Source organism: Pseudorasbora parva, chromosome 23 (assembly GCF_024679245.1).
Source record: "Pseudorasbora parva isolate DD20220531a chromosome 23, ASM2467924v1, whole genome shotgun sequence".
In the NCBI taxonomy this organism is placed as follows: domain Eukaryota; kingdom Metazoa; phylum Chordata; class Actinopteri; order Cypriniformes; family Gobionidae; genus Pseudorasbora; species Pseudorasbora parva.
The window spans coordinates 2,921,019-2,940,494 of NC_090194.1; the positions used below are offsets into that span (position 1 = coordinate 2,921,019).

A 19,476-nucleotide genomic window follows, 5' to 3' on the forward strand; every position below is an offset into this window, starting at 1 on the left:
TCATTTTAAATTATATTAATATTTCATTACGTATTACTTTAACAATGAATTTCGTCTGGAAGATATTGTTTGCCACTTTTCTATTCTACATAAGAGTATTTCTCCATTAGATACAGATTTAATGTTTTTGAACCTTTTCAAAAAAGGTATACGGTTTGTTTAATAATAGGATTTGAACTGGTTTTAAGACATGCTCACTTCGCTGGTGTGAATAAATGAGTTGTTTTTATGGTGCAATCAAAAGCCTCGCGGTTAATATATAATGTATGAGTAAATTAGCGCAGCTTTAGTAATAAATCTTTAGTAAATTCAATATGCATACAAAAGAAATATTTATGTGCATGACATAATAATTGAACATTCAATTCACAATAACCATTACATCTTTAAAGCATATTTCTGCGCAGGTGTATTTTCCAGGGATGTTATCAGTCAGTTTCACAGAGCTACATCTTATCTTTAGCTTTATTACTTCAGTTTGCTCCTCTAAAATATGACACAACCACCATATTTGGTACATGCATTAATATTTATTCAAATTTAAAATTATATAAATATTCTGGTAGTTATTGTTTGTCACTTTTTTATTCTATTTTGGAATATTTTCCCATTAGATACATATTTAATGTTTTTGAAAGTTTGTTCAATTATAGGATTTGAACTGGTTTTCCCAGGAGTATAACACATGCTCACTTAATAAATGAGTTAATGGTGTTTTGATGCTGCAATCAAAGGCCTTGCAAATAATAAATAATGTACCAGTAAAATAGCAACGCTTTGTGATATGGCAATATAAATCTTTAGTTAATGTAATATGCATGCAAAATAAATATTTATGTGCATGACGTAAAAATTAAAAGCACTATAACTGTTAAATTATATTCGTTATACAAATATATAAATAATATTAAATTTAATAATACAGTGTCCAAAGGACATAATTTATTAGACAGTCCAAGTGAAAAAGTTGTTTTAATATAATAATTATACTATAGATGAAGAACACATATGATTTTAACATTTTTGCAGAGATGTATTGAATTCTGAAAAATACATTGAACAATTTCAAGACACATTCATGGAGTTGGGCAGGAAAATACCTTTTTAATGTTTTCAAATTGAGGGCACATGTATATGTATGTATGTATGTATGTATGTATGTATGTATATATATATATATATATATATATATATATATATATATATATATATATACACACACACAATGTTAAAAGAAACAGTAGGACAATAAGAAAAGGCTCGAGTCCTGGTAATCTTGGCTGACTGTACATGAAAAGCAAACGTACACAAAATTACAAACTGCTGATTGACAAGCAGAGTCATCATACTGCCATAAATAAGACTGAAATCAATCACGTTTCTCCGATGGCTCACTAACTGGATACATTTTCAAGTATGTCTCCACCATGTTGTCCAAATCGTGCTTAATGGCAGAGTTAATATAGAACAGGGCCATGCTCTTGTTTCTGTGATGCACAGGTGTGTCTTCCAGGTATGTTGTCAGTCGTTGTTTCGCATTGCTGCATTTCTCATTGGTCAGAGCAAAGACCGGCAGATTGTACAGGACTTTCAGGAGAGCACACACGTTGGGGAAGAACTTCACGTCGGACAGCTGAAGTGTCTCGTAGATGGTCGCTGGCAATACGACATCTTTACTTCCATGCTTCCATTTGATTTTCCAGCAGTGCAACTCGGCAGGAAAGGTGTCTGGGTTCAGCAGGTCTTCTTTGTAAATGTCAGCACTGGTCTCCTCTGTGGTGTTGAACTTCAACTGTCCCATGATGGCAGGGACGAGCGACAAGGACTTCAAGGCCTTCAGATGATTTTCGGAGAAAAGGTCAGGGAGCTCCTTAATCACATGGGTGACCACGGGAAGGGTGACTTGCTCTTTATAGTAGGTCTCAGGTTGGATTTCCTCACCAGACGTTGGTCGTTTTCTGAAGTACAGCCGAGGTACTTTCACTGGGATTTCAAGGGCTGCGGCCAGGTTGACGGCCTCCTCGAACCAGAATTCATGGTAGACCTCGATATTGTCGTAAACTTCATTCAGAGAATGCAGAACGGCAGTCAGACTGTTGGATGCGAAGAAGACCTCATTCGTTTGCCCTTGCAGATTCTTCCCAAAGGCTCTGGTGAAGGAAAGGACGTTTTTGAGCACCACTAATGTCATGACAAATTCAAAATCGGCCAACGCCTCGGATATGATGAAGGCGTTGTGTGCCACTTCATCGTTCCATTTGTGATCTTCATTGTCATGGACGCTATCCATGCAAAGCAGGAGAGACTCCAGGAGGTCAACGGCTACTTCAAATGTGTCGTGCTGCTCGGTCCACTTCGAGTTGCACGCCTCCTTGAGGACACTGGCTTTCTCTTCATTTCCCTGGTAGTAGATGGAAATGGCACTTTCCAGCTGATTTTGCAACAAGGGTGATTTACTAAAAAATGCATCCAGCTTTTTTAGAGTAGACATGACGAGATGCACTCCGGTGAACGTCATTGTGCTTGCCAGGTTGATATTCAAGGGGCAGTTGGAGCAAGGAGTGAGAACGGCTAGTGGGTGTAGCTCGGCGATTCTGGCCACCACCGCTTTGACTTTCATAGCAGACACACCTGAGCACAAATACGCCTGTCCTCTGCAATACTGCATGTCCAGGCCACATTTCTCAGTCACTTCTGCAACAAGCTTTTCGGTGATAGCCTCCACATCACCTTCGAAGAGCAGGAACCCGACTAACTCTTCCCGGAGGGAGCTGGTCTTGTCCACAAAACGCACAAACAGCGGGAGATGGCTCTCTCCGCCGAACTCAACCAGGTTGTCTACAACCAAAGAGAAGAAGCGTCCTTCTTTAACATCAGCTAAAAGCTCTTCACGAATGCCCTTTTCCATGACTCCCAGCATCTGCTGCAATTGAGTAGAGGAGCAGTACTCGAGGTTTACAGGCGACCCCTCGAACTTCTTCCTGAGGTATTCGTCGCCTGCGTTGATCCGATACTCCAAGAGTGCCTGGAAGTTGCTGGGAGTGAAGCTTTTGCTTCTGGGTTCTTTGTCTGAGTGCCCATGCAGAGGGATGTTCTGTGTGCCCATCATCACGACAACATCAAACAGAGACTTGAGATACTCTTTATTCAGCGTTTCCTCATCGATGACCTGAGGGCTGCTGTCCACCCCATCGCCATTTTTGCTCGCACTGATCTCTTTGGTTGTTGTCTCACTGTTATCTTTAGTTTCCTCACTTTGGGAGTCCGCTGAAAATGTAAAAACAATAGTTGTGTAAGTTTAGTCATTCTTTTGTATTGTGGAATGCATGTAAATATAAAGAATGTCAAACAGAGAGTATGCATGTGACGTCACCGTCGGCCGGAGTGGCTACAGTTACGCCCACTGAGTGGCAAAACAACAGAGTCTACACTAATCCGGATACATTTGAAAACCGCGTTTTCCTTTTAAAACGCTCTCTGTCCACACTAGCGTTTTCAAAATTCACCTCACTGTGCACGTGTAAAACCTCATTAAAGCTCTCTTGATACAGACGGAACAAGATATAATAAAGTTATCACGCAATTCTTCTGGCAAGATCATTTTATTTAGCAAATCTCACCATTAACTGATGCATTCAGGTCGCACTCAGTCACTATTATATGTTTGTGATAGGAAGAGTATGCAATGTACCATATTTTAGCAAAGGTGTGAAAGTTAATAGCACATAACAGGCACAATAGCGATATAAACATGAATATATATTAGGGGTGTAACGATATATTGTTAAACGATAAAGCGCGATATAAAAATATGACGATATGTATCGTTGATGGAAACGATATGATTCGCGATATAGAGTTGTTTTTCCAAGGCTCAACTTGCTGTAGTCGGCCTATTTATTAGGTATAATTCACATAAACACAAATTAACAAACGTAGGGCTGGACGAGTCAATTTGACGTTATATAAGTGATCACCTAGATTTAGACCTACCTATATTGTATTAATATAAAGCGTTCACAGGCAAATTTGTTTTATGTTTGAAATCAGACTCATATAAATATCAGGAAACATGATTCCTGACTATAACAACAGTTCGATAAATTCTCGATATGATGTTTACGCGCTATGTGTAATGCTGCGCATACGTATTGCAGACCGGGCTTCTGGGCGCTGCACGCGCTGTTGTTTACAGTCAATGACTGACAGGCTTGAGGATCGGAGTGAAGTGAAGTGGAGCGATAAAAATGAGCGGTAGTGAAGAAAACTCAGAGCTCACAACCAGCTCGGCGGACACAGATATCGTTGACAAGTTAGTTCGCTCAACTTCAGTGGTTTGGAGATATTTTGGCGATCCCATCCGACATAAAACAGCGACGTACGTGGACTGCTTATCATAGGTTCACGTTCACCACATGGAATTTAGTTATCAAATTATCGTACTTCTTCGAAGTTCTTCCATATAACATTGAGCCCAACACAGCAGTAAATCTACATTAACTACATTCACACACAGGCTTATTACGTTGTTAGTTGACTTACAACAAGCTAACGTTACCAAACTATAATCTCTAAAACATCACTTGTACATCGCTATCATAATTGTTTGTCTTTGGCGAAGTATTAATGACTCGGCATCGCATGTATCAAAAGAGAAATAATGTCATCCGATGTTTAAAATGATAAAATAGACTGGACAGCCCTTACTGGAGATCCAAAAAATACTGAACTTTGCTCTCTCCCTCCTCTCTTGACCAGCCCACTGTGTGTGTGTGTCGGTGAGATGCGGCTGTATGTGTGTATGTGTTGAGCTTTCCTGTAGCTCAAACAGTAGAGCATGGCGCTAGCAACGCCAAGGTCATGGGTTCGATTCCCAGGGAAAGCAAGAACTGACAAAAAATGTCAAATGTGTACCTTAAAGGGTTACTTCAGCGATTAGCATGTGGCCTTGTATCAGTAGAAACCCTGGAGTATATTCAAATGATTGTGCTTTCCCCCCTCATATCCCCCTGAGACAAGAGATTTATGCATTTTATTTCTGGAAAAATTCCTCCTATGATGCAAATTGACGATATTTGCATCATAGGAGGAATGTTTGGCCAAAGGCTAAAGACTACAGCCAGCAGAGGGAGCCATTTCCGCATGTTTTGAATCTTCGCATGGGGGATGGAGATTACACTCAGCTCGCAGGGAGAGCTCAGCTACAGGCACTCATTTAAACGGAGCTATGGTGAGCAATAAGTCTTCTAACTTCTCAAATTAATTTCTGTGAAAGTTAAGCTTGCAAAGGCATGAACTGAAACGCGTGCCAGACTGAACTCGCGTTGTGAATGTATGCCGCGAGTGTAGTCGCGATTACCTCACCTCATCACGAGAGCTCATCAGCTCATTTATCTCACTCCTGCTCAGTGCTGTGATACTCGCACGGCGACTCACTCATTATATTGAACAGACACGTTCAGTTTTTAATTGTAGTGTCTTCTCTAACTCAGTCACAGTAATCAAGTTGGTGGCTTTGGGAATGGCCTCATAGGGCAGCGAAGCATTCTGGTAATTGTAGTCTTTCATCCCCATGAGACTAAAATACATTTTCTGTCTTTTCTCAGTCTAGAAGGCACCAAATTAAAAAATAATTTCACATTTCTACTACATTGAGGACCCAGTTTAAATACAGATTCATCTTCCCAGCGCTGAAGTACCCCTTTAAAATGCAATGTAAGTCGCTTTGGATAAATGCGTCTGCCAAATGCATAAATGTAAATGTAAATGTGTGTGTGTGAGAGAGAGAGAGAGAGAGAGATGAACAGTGGACCATGTTTTTTTTTTTGCCTGTTTGCGTTTTTATTGTTTTACTACTTACACGACAAGGTAATGATATTATTGATATACAGTGTAGAGTAAAAAAATGCTGACCACAATTAAATTTTTTATAAATAAACCTACCTCAGTTTTAATAAATTGTTCACCTGTTTGGGAAGTGTTTGTCATGTTTTAGCAATAAAGGATAGTTTAAAACTACAGTTAACTGTCTGTTTTCTACATCTTTCACTCAGGAGCAAAAATATGCCTTTAAACTTAAAAAAATAATGATTTTACATTTATTGTGATATTTATCGATATCGACTGATATGGAAAATTATATCATGATAATTTTTTGGGCCATATCGCCCAGCCCTACATAAAACAAAGACAAACACAATTTAAAAAAAAACGACTCACGTTTATTCTTCTTCGCATCAGGGGCATCCTTATTTTCCGTCTGTTAAAGAAATCGATATGTTTTTAGTACCACTCACAATCAGTATTTAGACATTCAACTTTACTTTGAAATGTAAAGAGGCAGGCATAATACAGTACAGTGTCACATAGATACATACTGGACAACCATTACCTCATTATTTGACCGTTTGAGGGAAGGATTGTCAAATATGGTTGGTACCGCACTATCCTTCAGTACAGTCCTGAAAGGGCTCTGGATAGTAATCACAATATGTTAGAGATCTCATGCTATTTGTAGCGTCCAATAGTTGATATACTATTCTATACAGCAATCTCTAATACTTGGATAATTACTACAAATGCATTTTTTTTTTTTAAATTTAGATTAAAAAATATATAGATATATAAAATTTAAGTGAACTGAAAAGTAAGCAGCCACAGCACCTAAAATATACCCTTTCCATTAAACTAATTTTACATTCGTTTTATAATTTTAACTAGAAAACGACCACAATTTCATACTGAACATGAATGCATAACTTACGGTTTTGGTTATCAAGTTAGGTTCAAAGTGCCTTGCACACAGTCTGTGGTATTTGTTCAGATGGTCAGGCGTTTTGTCTTTCAGGTCTGAACGACTGCAGTTTTCCACCCACTTCTTACATCTAGGGAATAAATGTGACATGAATAGTAGTTATTAAAGGGATAGTTCACCCAAAAATGAAAATTAGCCCAAGATTAACTCACCCTCAAGCTAGGTGTATATAACATTCTTCTTTCAGACGAACACAATCAGATATTAAATAATGTCCTGGCTCTTCCAAGATTTATAATGGCAGTAAATAATAAAACTCCACACACACACACACACACACACACACACACACACACACACACACACACACACACACACACACACACACACACACACACACACACACACACACACACACACACACACACACACACACACACACACACACACCTTCTAAAGCAAAACTATGCGTTTCAGTGAGAAAAATATCAATTTTTAAAACCTTATGAACTAAAATAACCAAAAAAAAAAAAAAACACCGGTCACAAATTAGAAGTTGAATTAGAGGCCTCAAAGCTTATGCTACTCCTAAGCCATACATCACGTCAAAAGTTTTAGTTTTAAAAATGGAAATTTTTCTTTCTGGTTGGTAAATTTAAGACCATTTAAAGAAAATGTAAGGAATAAATTGAAGGGAACATAACACGTTAATATGTTAAATATACGTTTCTAGGAAGCGCACAATGAGTTGTATTAGCAAAAGTTTGAAAATAAAATTTCCAAATGATCTCCATAACCTTTTCATTAATTTCTACCAAAAAACATTGCTAAGTAAAAGTAAAAGTGATTTCATTTTTAAAACAAGAATATTATGGGTTCATAAAAAATCAACTTAATTGAAATGCAAGTAATTTTCATACCCATTGACATAACTTGTTCTTGTTTTAAGCATAAACTCATTTAATTTTGTTAAATTTCTCAGAAAAATAATAATAATAATTTCTAAATCTTTCATTTCAAATGCATCTTGATTTAAGGATATTTAGAAACTGAAACAACAATCCTGAGGTACATATACATTTTTTGCAGTTCGTGCAATTTAATTTTTTATAGTTTATTCTATTTACATTTTTCTGTTTTAATGGTTAAATTCAATTATATCATTCAAAAAGCATGTCTAATTAATTTAAATCATGAAACAGACAATTTAACAACAATATATTAAACGTTTAAAAAAACAAAACAAAACATTTTTTAGAGACTGGATTCTGCAATAGCAAAATGTTTTTCTGCATCGCAGTAACCATAGGGTCCTAATTTAATGCCAATTTAATTCTGCTCCAGTTTAAGACAAGTTTAGGGCCTTTAAATTGTGGATGGTCAAAATAAAAAAAATTAAAGAAACGCTGCGTTTGGATATATTTTGATGGATGGATTTTTTGGGCTTCAAAATATAATCCTCCATTCACTGCCATTATAAAACTTGGAAGAGCCAGGACATTTTTTAATATATCTTTGATTGTATTCGTCTGAAAGTATAATGACATATCAAGTTACACCTAGGATTGCTTATGGGGGAGTAAATATAAATAGTAATTTTCATTTGTTTGGGTGAACTATCCCTTTAAGAATCACGATGATGTACGTGTAATATTGTATCTGTGTAATACAATAATATAGTGCGTATTTTTGTTTTTACTGTAATACACACTGTTGATTGTGTCTGGTCACACGGAGATCAATGAATGACAGATGAGTAACGTTACATCCGATCAGAACTGTGTTGGAATAGCCAGTTGAGACTTTCCTATCCTATATAAACCACTATAAATCATGATAATGCTGAGCAACACTGAAGAATAACTCATAAGACTTTATGTAGTATATAAACACTAGTTAATACGTTACATGACAGACTTGCATCTGCTCTTTAAGCGAGCTAACTAGCTCAGCGGAGCTTTGGGTGTGCTGTACTGGTAAATAAACGAAGATAAATGAAGGTCAAACGCGAAATCCTATCGTTAGGATAACAAAGAGTGGGATAGGTGAGGAAATCGTGTGTATTACCTCTCGGGATCCCGTGGAAACCTGAAGAACGCCAGCACCGAGTGAGTGCTGCTCCTGGAGCAGTTCAGCGCGGCGCAGAAATTGGGCATCGTTCGTTCACTCTGAGTCGAATCTTAATATCGAATCCAGTTCATTTGACACACTGTTATGGTATTCCCTTCAGAAAGTTTTAAAAATGTAGTTTTAAAGACTAATAAAGCGGTAAATTAATCGGCACTCTAGTGCTTTGTGTGGCCTGGAGGAGAAGCGCGTCGGAGTTCGATTCCGTCCCACAATGCTTTGCTCGCGGAACGCGAGTTCAAATCCTCAGCCAATCAGCTTGCGCTTACGGGAAGGAATTGGCGGCAGTTTGGGAGAAACCGTTAATAAATTCAAATAAATATTTTTTAATGAGATATTAAAACATAAAGCTCTAAAATATAACGTGTTATATTTAAAAAAACACAAAATAAAAAACTGTGAATTACACTATTTTCGTTTTTGGGAGAGCTCCACATGGGGAAAAAATACTAAAATGACTAAATACTTTAGTGTTTTTATAATAAAGTAAAATAAAGATACAACAGTAAGTTAAGTATATTCTAGTATTTAATACATTTTGTTAATATATATAACAGCATACTGTAGTCAATTATTAAAATATAGTAAATACTGAGGTATACTACAATTTAGTGTGATATATTTACTGTATGGTTCAAAAACACTAGTATAATTTAGTAAAACTGCTCTAGTAAATACTAGTGTTTTTGAACCAAACTATAGTAAAGATATTACTTCAGTATATTTATACTTCAGTATAAACTATATTTTAACAATTAACTACAATATATGCACTATTGTAAATAATAAGGTATACTACAGTTTACTGTAGTATGGTTCAAAACCATTAGTATTTACTAGAAAAAATACTATATAGTATTTAGAGTAATTTTACTATAATATACTAGTATTTTTTTCTAGTAAACAGTGATTTGGAACCATACTATAGTAAATATACTCTAATATGGTTCAAGAACACTAGAATTTACTAGAGTAATTTTACTATTATATACTATAGTATTTTTTCATTTACTTTCCTTGCATCTTTTTCATATAATAAAAGTGAATGGTGGCTGAAACCGTCATCCTGCACATCTCAAGCTACCATGAGGGTGAATCAACTACATTTGTCATTTGAACCCTTTAATACACACATCAGAAATGTCAAGTAGGTTAATAATGACAGGATATTTTTTATTACACTGAAGTATTCTTTATTAAGATGTTTTATTTTATAGTGCAGTGATTAAAAGAATAGTTAAAATACAGTGAACGCTCGTCTTGCCTTTAAAAAGACATGGTCATTAGTGTGGGTTGAATTAAATCCTCTGAACAAAGTTTAGTTCATTAAAATGATTAATGACTTTACTGTATATACAAAAAACATATTTAAAAGTGAGAAAGTGAACAGCTTAACAAAGAACTGCAGAACATCTTACAAAGAGAAAATACAAGTGAAAGGCAACATATTCTTTGGTTTGTTCATTTTTTTGATACTCTCCAGAACAAAACAAATCCTACTTTTTTCCAACCGTGTCCATTTTCCCCAACGTCCAGATTCATAGAATGAACAAAGCAGTGTTAAGTTAAGTTAAAATGCTACAAAGTACCAAAAAAGCTCTTTATATATACACATACACTGCATGAGCCTAATGTTAGCATAGAAGATACTTTCACAATAGTGCTTATTAATCAAATTATTGCGCTTAGAAAGTGTTAAGCCATTAATAGCAGCCAAATGCAATACTTAAATATTAAAATAAAGCATTTTCAATAGTGTCACAGAGTACTTCAAATAGGTGTTACACATGCTATAAATATCCGATTTGAAAGTGACATTAGTGTTGTATCAGCTTATATTGCTTAACTGCATACTTTTGCAAAGTCTTCAGGCTGATCAGGAAGGTCTTCCAGTAGCGCTGGGTTTTTTCTGTAGATGTAAGCACTTGCATCTGCATCGTCCATCTGCACCAGCTCAGCCAACGAGGAGATGCATGCATCATGGTCGTTCAGCATGTCTGGCAGACGAGAGGACTTGCGCTGGATTCGTGTTGATCGTCGCACAGGCGTCAGAAACTTCAGGTCTTTGATGGTGCTTTTGCGTCGCGAGCCACTGGCTGGTGCAGTTTCACAATCGATTCTCTTTTTCACACTAATGACGAGAAAAACAAATTAATATTTAAACATCATATGGCCTGTTTACTAGGGCTGTAACGATACACCAAACCCACGATTCGGTTCGTATCACGATTTTTGACCAACGGTACGATACAAACCTCGATATGGGGGGGACAAAACAGTTTTTTTCTGTACAGTATTCTGTAGCCTATTTTGCCGTCAATACCATATATCTGTATGGTCAATAGGCTACTGCCGACGTTTTCTTTGCGGTACCAATAGGCAATATATATTTAACATGAAGTATAGGGCCTCCTGTACATCAATACCAACAGAAACGCAGCGTCAGACACGCTTCTGGTGTGCAAAGAAAGAGAAAACGCCACGCAGTCGCCCCGCGGATGACACGCAACAGAAACGCCACGCTCACACCACGTTGCCAGCCGGTTGGGGAAGCTTCTTGAAACACTTACGGCAAATTGTGTGGGTCTTGTCAACTACACGATTGCCATCCTTGTTCTCCACCGGGTAGCTGAAATATTGCCATACTGCTGACTTAAAAGTTGGACCTGGACAGGAAGGATAATTCTGGCAGTTGGAAGGGGTGTGTCGCGATACTGCCTTCTCACATCGCGATACAGGTTCGTGTACCTGCGTATTGCGATTTCGATTTCATATCGCATATCGTTACAGCCCTACTGTTTACACAAAAGGACGATAACGCTTTAATTTGGGGGAAATTAGGGTTGGAAATCGTAAGAAATTTCCGATTCCATCTAACGAAATTTAACGAATAGGGAAGTCCACAAAACAGCTATAAACGTTTTTTTAGCTAATGAACGATAAAAATAATAGCTGTGTTTCCACTGGCGGGCCAAAAGCTGGCGGGTGTGCTTGTCGAGGCCAACAGCCGGGGTTTTTTAGCCCGCCGAATACCTTGGTCCAAAGTAGGCCAGCTCTGGTTTGAGGAGTGGTTACGAACAAAGGTGGAGTTTAACGGAGATGGAGACGGCATATACCAGCTAACATCAGTTCAAATAATTTTCATTCAAAACTCACTTTTAGACAGCAGTGGAGTGTTTAAAATAACTTCTATTTGTGATCCAATGTGGATTCTGATCAACCGAACAAGTCAGAAATATTGATATGTAGACCTGTCGCACGATAAAAAAATTAGCTTGATCATTTTTCCGGCCGCGATTATTTCCATTTGCATGCTTGTTTGTTTTCCTCGGGTCTCTCGTTGACTGTATGCTCACGCCGATCGTTTGGGGAGATGTTTATACTCGACTCGCAGACCGGATGCCGGTGTTATGAGACGTCATGCTTGGCCAGCTTCCCCTGGAGCTCGTGCTTCTTCGGTTGCGGAGCTGCACGCAAAGTTACAAAATTTGACGTGCACAGCGCCAAGACAAATGGGGTCTTTGGCAGTTTGATAAATGCAAGTTAATTCTTCAGTTCAATCTTTGTGTGCTAAAAAAGGCACATAAGGTACTGTAGATAGCAATACACATTCTCCTTTTTTTGCCAAATAAATGAAAAGCATGTCTTCAATGTCTTCTCTCTTTCTGTATCAAAATCTCACCTATAGCTTTCCTCAGAGATGGTCAAGTCAAGCTGTTTGAGCATGATTACAAGATATAACTTTTTTTTAATGCTGTATCCTTAACTGTTGATAATTAAGTTATTCATCATATGCTAAAGTACATTTCTGGAGTGTTAACGATTAAAACAAAAAAACAAGAGCCGTACAGAACTGAACCGTGGGTTTTGTGAACCGTGCCACCCCTAATATGCACCTCATCTGTTGCAGTTTTCATCCATTTTATTTATTGTTTTTGGTCTTTTCTTCATTTATTGTAATGATTTTTTTATTAATGATTTATTTATTGATATTTTAAATGTTTTCCGTTTTCAGTGTTAGTCTTTAGAAATAAAAGTTTATTGATCTTTGAAAAAATGTACCTGCATTATTATGCCATTATCATTATTTTAAAAGAAAATGGTCTCAGAACGACAATATTGTTTATTGCAATAATTTTTTGGCCAATTTATCGTCCAGCAAAATTTGTTATCGTGACAGGCCTATTGATATGCGATGTAAAAGACAATGCTACTATAGTAAACATAGTAAATACAACCGCTTGAACAATCATGTTTATTTCATCTATCAGTACGTCTCCTCTCTTTATATCGGACTGTCTGATATCCATATTTAGCCGTTTTTTCAGGAACTTCCTCTGTTTCTCCGACTGAAAACTATTGGGACTGTCGCTGGAGAAAGTGTTAAAGCTGCTCAGGTCGTATTTTTGGTGGAAAATGTATAGAAATGATCGTTCTTTGTTCTTTCTAAATGTGATGTAAACATGCTGTCCTGTGACTACAAATAAACAGAAACAGACACGACTGAATAAGTACGGGTCCTCTTTCTTTTGCTGCTTTTATCATGTTCGTTTTGCGATCTTTGCTAGTGATTTCTTTTATAAATTTTCGAATAAAACTTCCATTCATTTGTGGAATAATACCAAGTTTTGCTCCAGAGGTGTTACAGGCAAGTTTGAGTAAAGCGCTGTGGAGCTTTTGGCCTGACAGTGGAAACGCAGTGCCGTTTTGGGCTCGGTGCTATAGGTCCAAGGTTATTAGCCTCGCCCGGCAAGTTAAAAGCCCTGGCTCGCACTGGCCCAACAGTGGAAAAGCGGCTATTGACAACCAATTAGAATCCACCACATGTTATAGAGTTCAAGCATTTAAAGTTGCAGACGGCATAACTGCAGCACCGCACTTTTAATAAACAGAACATTATTGTCTGTTGGTGCAGACAATAATATATTTAGCGAGTTTGGTGTGAACGGGCCTTTACATATAAACCAGTCTGTACAAACCATTAAATTCCCTCACACTCACCTTTGAAGATATGGAGTCGTTTTCACATTGTATTTCACAATGGAAGCCCCTGCCATCTCTGGAGTAGCACTCCTCGTCTCATCATCACTGTCATCTTCACTCTCAAATGGCTTTTTCTCCTTGGGTTCCAGATCATCATCATCACTCTTTATATCAGCCTTCTTGGTGTCTTCTGTAATGTCACTCTCCGAGTCTTCCTCATCCCCCAGTTCTTCCTCTTCCAGAATTTCAAACACTTTATCCATTTCCTGCTCCTCCACTTGCCCTTCCATTGTTTCCTCTGCCAATGCATCCACTTTGTCACCATTTATGCCTGTTGACGATGGGCAAAACAATTATTTTTTTTAAAGTCACAACATGCCTACAAATTGGTTTATGTGGATGAGGATGGTGATCTAGTAGTACTATACAAGTATTAAAGGGTTAGATCACCCAAAAATAAAAATTGTGTCATTAATTCCTCTCCCTCATGTCGTTCCAAACCCGAAAGACCTTCGTTCATCTTCAGAACACAAATTAAAACATTTTGAAGAAACTCCTTCATCAGCATCACATGCATGCATTGTGGTGTTCATGTGACCAGCGTTAGCCAATAATGAGCCGGCGTTCTGACGTAGAACTCTGAAGCTCTCAACAGTGTAGGAGAATGACACAGAAGAGAAGAAAGTGTTGAATTATGTATTCTTGTGGCTTCATGACATTATGGCTAGTCACATGGACTATTTTAACCATGTCTTTACTACTTTCTGGGCCTTGAAAGTGGTAATTAAATTGGTGTCTCAGATTTAATCAAAAATATCTTCATTTGTGTTCTGAAGATGAACGAAGGTCTTACAGGTTTGAAACGACATGAGGGTGAGGAAATAATGACAGAATTTTCATTTTTGGGTTTACAAACCTATTAATTTGCAATTACTGCATAAAGAATCCTCATGAGACTGACCATCTTCACATGATGAGGGCGTCTCCAATGCATCTAGTTTATCACACAAGTTCATCACCAACTGCAAAACAGAAAATACAGTTATAAAATGACAATACACATGATCGAGTATGTGTGTGACAAATAAGACGCTCTTATGGTTCTTACCGACTCCATTCTTATCTCTGGGTCGACTGGCAGATCCATGTCACTGTTGTCCAGCAAGTCTAGCGTGGTGTTCATAATATTGCTTGATCCGCTAGAACACACTGGTTTATCGTCAGGGACTTTGAGATCAGTTTGGTTGTCTGTCTGCAATGCAGGGGTTGGTTTAACAGCCTCCGGCTGGATGACAGGCTTAAACTGCACACCAATTGTGGCTTCGACTCCAGTTTTAGGCTGTGGAGCTGGTTTTTGTGAAAAGATTGCTGACTTTTCTGAGACCGGAGGCCTCTTCAGAGCTTTTCCCTTAGATGCCAGCCACTCTGCAAGCTTTGCTCTGAAAGCAGAATATAAATTAAACATTAGGCAACCCCATCAATATATCCTCTGTTATCAGTTACACTTATCAAGCTAAAATTGATAGTGTAACGCATGCGACTGAAGTTTTAACTGTTCAATAATTTGGTTGTTACATTTTTTGAAAGCAGCCTCTTATGCTCACATAGGCTGCATTTATTTGATTAAAAAAAATAATATTGTACAATTTCAAAGTAACATTTCTATTTTAAAGGCACAATATGTAATTTTCGCTAGATGGTGCTTATTCAAAACAAATGCGTAACTTGAAGGGAATTGTCGTCTTCACCTCTACAGCCGATTGAAAAGAATCTGACAGGACTGGAGCAGAATTCATATTCATGCATATTCAGAAGAGCGGATCAGTGCAGGCGCCCGGCGACTGTCTCCCGTCCCTTCATAATAAAAGTCCCGGTGCTCGCGAGGCGGGTATTTGTTTAACAATCGCTCCAGCGGCCGTGCTCAGCTCCACAACACTCGGTCCTGCTCTGCTTTACACTACAGTAACGTTAATAACCGCATCCATGAAAGTGATTTCTACCTGAGTCCTATTTTCCACCGGCTGTGATGAAAAGACCACATCTCCCGAGATGCTGCGCTCACACTTTGCATCATCAAACTACGCATTTGTTTTGAATAGGCGCCCTCCAGTGGACGGAAAGCTGCATAGTGCACCTTTAAGGCTTTTTAAGACCCTACGGGAACCCTGTATCCATGGCAGTGTACACAACTCACCTTCTCTCTTCAGCCGTCTCCATTTGCACTTTGTAGTGGCTGATTGTACTTGTGACAGGTCTGCGGATATTCTGCTCAGTGGTGGCCGCTTTAGTTTTCGCCACATGCGCCGCCACCTCTTTCTTCTTTGAAGCGATGGGTCTGCTGATGGCCGAGCGCCCTGTAGCTGAAGGGGCTGGCCTGGGAGGAACACGATCCCGAGGGGCACCTGCTTGAGAGACGGAGCCTGAGATCTTTTGAGGCATCCGTTTATGGGAAACAGACTTCTGGACTGGTTTTTCAGTGGCATTCAGTGGTACATCAGAAACAGATTTCGGCCTAGATAGCAAAGAGTTGACTCTGGGTTTAGTGGACGTCGACAGGGAAGTAACAGACTTAGACCGGACTTTAGGGACTTCAGGTTTTGGTCTGGTCGCATCCGGCTTCGGAATCACTTTCTTTTCTGCAGTCTTCACATCACCACTGGGTTTTCTGAAACAGTCGATTTTAGACTGCACCACACGGCCTTTATACGTACCAGGTTTGGATTTCTGAATGGCAGAGACAGTAGAAGGTGGTTTTTGAACTTCTTCCACAAGCTTCCTGTGTCTTACAGTCTGCTGCGTACGGAAGGCCTGGCTTAGGGTGTTGCGCTTCGTAGGATCAGCATCATTAGTTTTGGCCTTCGGTCTAACATCCTTTTCCTTCTCTCTTTTTCCAGAATTCTCCTCCTTCGACTGAAGAATCACTCTTTGTTTTGATACAATACTGCAGACTTGTTTTTTTGGGCCACAAACAGGTTTAGTGTTCTCCTTGTTACTCTGAATGGAAGTAAAAAACAAGCTAATTTCATGCATACAGACATCTTTTACACATGTACATGTGAGAAACACATCTTCCAACTATGAAAGAGCTGGTCAGCTTCACAAAATACAATGATACCTTTTTCATCACCACCGACTCCATTCTGAGCATCTACCAGTGCAAGGACAGTTCCTCAAAGATGATGATCTTCCCTGCTGAACATAACATTACGATCGTCAAACAAGCAAAACAAGAAAATGTGTTCTTTACCTGCCTAGCTAGTTTTTAAAACAGCAACATTTCCACTTTTAGCTGCTAAATGTGTTCCAAGCACACTGTTAGACAAGGCAAAGTCACTTATAAGTTATTTTCATCTAATTTATACATATACACACATACATATATAAGTGTTATTTTAGATATACACTAATAGTACGTATTAATAGACCCACTTAGATTATAATTTATTTAAGGTCAAGTATTTTTTTTTCTTGTTTTCATTTGTATTATTTTTATTTTATTATAACAGAACAATAATAACACGGGCGTGTGCGCAATTATATATATACACACACACACACACATTCATAAATACATACATCGACATAAATATAACTAAACAAACATATAAATACACACGCAATCACAAAGTGGGACTTTTTAACGAGGTCGTAAGTTATTAGTAGCTGACAATACCCCAAACTCAAAGGCTCCTGCATTTAATACATATAAGATAAACCAATACACTAGTCTCAATTCATTCATTATTATTGAAGTGAACGCTAGATTTGCAAGGTAAGAAAAAAACATATAAAGCGAATCAGCGAGTCCGTGTTATTCCAACACGCTTCAGAAAGATGCAAGACATGCCAATACTCACACAAACCAACGATGACGGTTGACAAAGCAACATCTACTTACGTTATCTGAGGCTTCTTCAGTCAGTCAGGAAAGACAATTATAAGGATCTCAGTTTTAAAATGTTTTTGAAGAACAATTCTCCTAACATTCAAGTGCAGCGCACGCGCTTTCAAACAGATTTGAGTTCAGAATCAGCGCGGATTGGCGATGACCGTTTGTGAGTCACTCTAGCCGACGAATTGTATTGGCTGCTTCTGATCACGTGGTAAAAATCGAGTCGGCCCCGCCCTTTTTGTCCCGAAAACTGGGTGCTGCCTCTGTTTTGAACCAAAATAAAATTCCTCTAATAACTGCCCAGTGTCTTGGACGATCCCAGTTGCCCTAAATTCCAGTCTAATCACATTAATGTTTAATGCAAAGTATGAAAAAAATGTATGAAAAGATAAGACGTAAACAATGTTTTTTGCTAGTCAGTAACATACGTGCAAGGACAATGACAAATCCAACATACTGGATGTAGCATATCTTTATATATTTATGTACTTGATTGAAAAATGTGGACTTATTGACAGTTCATGTGTTCTACTGACCACACGTCACGTGCATTAAAAATAACATTTAGCCACTAGATGGCAAAAGATTCCACAATCGTGATGCTCTTAACCTAGCCTCTTAACCAGCTCTGAATATCAGATACCCATTAAAAACAGTATGAGTGTAAAATGTGCCTTCATTTCAGTGTGTGATAATGAGTAAATAGGAGCTTATATGACTCCAACTGTGACCTCAAATTGCTTCCCTCGAGGGTTCCACTTTAATTAATGCAATATTTAATTCATGAGATATTCTGCTGACTGCATGATTATGTGAGGTCTGTCACACATGTATGGTTATTTTATTAATTTTAAATAAAGAATGGGAAACTCATTTACCTTGTCGGTAATTGTGTGTCTGGGACCAAAAAAAACAGGTTGGATTAGCACATCAGCATTTTGGTTATTCTGTTTTCATGGAAATGTGCAGTGAAAAGCAGTGTTTTCCGCTATGCACAATAAGATTTAAAATGGATATGGACCTACTTAAAGCCACAATATGTAATTTTCGCCACTAGAGATTGCTTATTCAAAACAAACGCGTAGCTTGATGAAGCCTGAATTTGGTGGAGCGTTTATTCTGCCGCAGATGAGCGCTCTGTTTCTTCTGCTCGTGTATGTGTGTGTGTGTGGGGGGGGGGGGGGGGGAATATCATACCGGTATTACACACATTTGAGTGTGTTAAAGTTATGTTATAATGCTACCATGTGTGTTTGCTCGGCGCTATGTGAGACATCAAGAACACCAGATTTAAACACTAAGACTAACTGTGTTGAGCTGGAGAACAATCATTAGTTTCTGTCCATCAATGATCCAAACAGTAGCTAATAAAACACATCAGATATTAAATTAAAACATCTTTGGTGTTTCCATGGTTTCATTCTTGGAAACATTTGGGATAATGTAAGTGCACAAGCCAGCAAAATGTATAACATTGTTTTAGTTTTAATCCAAAAAACCTTACATATTGTGCCTTTAATATCTGCTAATGTTTATTTATTTTTACATATGTATTTCTAAATGTAATATATAAATGTTATTCAGTCCTGAAGAAACAAGAGAAAAAAAAAACTTTTTTTGAGTTTACAGTTTCTCACCTTTAACAATTGAGACTTCTTTCTTTAGAGTAGCTCTTCAAACTTCACATATGGCACTGATGACAACCATATGGCTCTAAACA

General features: G+C 38.0%; 2 protein-coding genes across 3 annotated transcripts; both read right to left on the bottom strand.

Annotated features, from left to right (window-relative positions):
• Positions 1–1,210: 1,210 nt before the first annotated feature.
• thap12a (THAP domain containing 12a) lies at positions 1,211–9,080 on the bottom strand. Its single transcript, XM_067433679.1, has 5 exons — positions 8,822–9,080; positions 6,764–6,884; positions 6,392–6,472; positions 6,220–6,259; positions 1,211–3,267 (listed from the first exon to the last, which is right to left on the bottom strand). The coding sequence occupies exons 1-5, from the start codon at positions 8,908–8,910 to the stop codon at positions 1,370–1,372; spliced, it is 2,229 nt and encodes a 742-aa protein (XP_067289780.1). The 5' UTR covers positions 8,911–9,080; the 3' UTR covers positions 1,211–1,369.
• Positions 9,081–10,069: 989 nt separating this feature from the next.
• On the bottom strand, positions 10,070–17,930 carry si:ch211-266i6.3 (cytoskeleton-associated protein 2). 2 transcript variants are annotated; one of them, XM_067432766.1, is made up of 7 exons: positions 17,763–17,930; positions 16,980–17,056; positions 16,059–16,858; positions 14,973–15,303; positions 14,826–14,886; positions 13,883–14,195; positions 10,070–11,012 (listed from the first exon to the last, which is right to left on the bottom strand). In XM_067432766.1, the coding sequence occupies exons 2-7, from the start codon at positions 17,010–17,012 to the stop codon at positions 10,724–10,726; spliced, it is 1,827 nt and encodes a 608-aa protein (XP_067288867.1). In that variant the 5' UTR covers positions 17,013–17,056; positions 17,763–17,930; the 3' UTR covers positions 10,070–10,723. The 2 variants fall into 2 exon arrangements, with proteins under 2 accessions (XP_067288867.1, XP_067288866.1); XM_067432765.1 differs by having other exon boundaries at positions 16,980–17,053; positions 17,763–17,929.
• Positions 17,931–19,476: the final 1,546 nt, after the last annotated feature.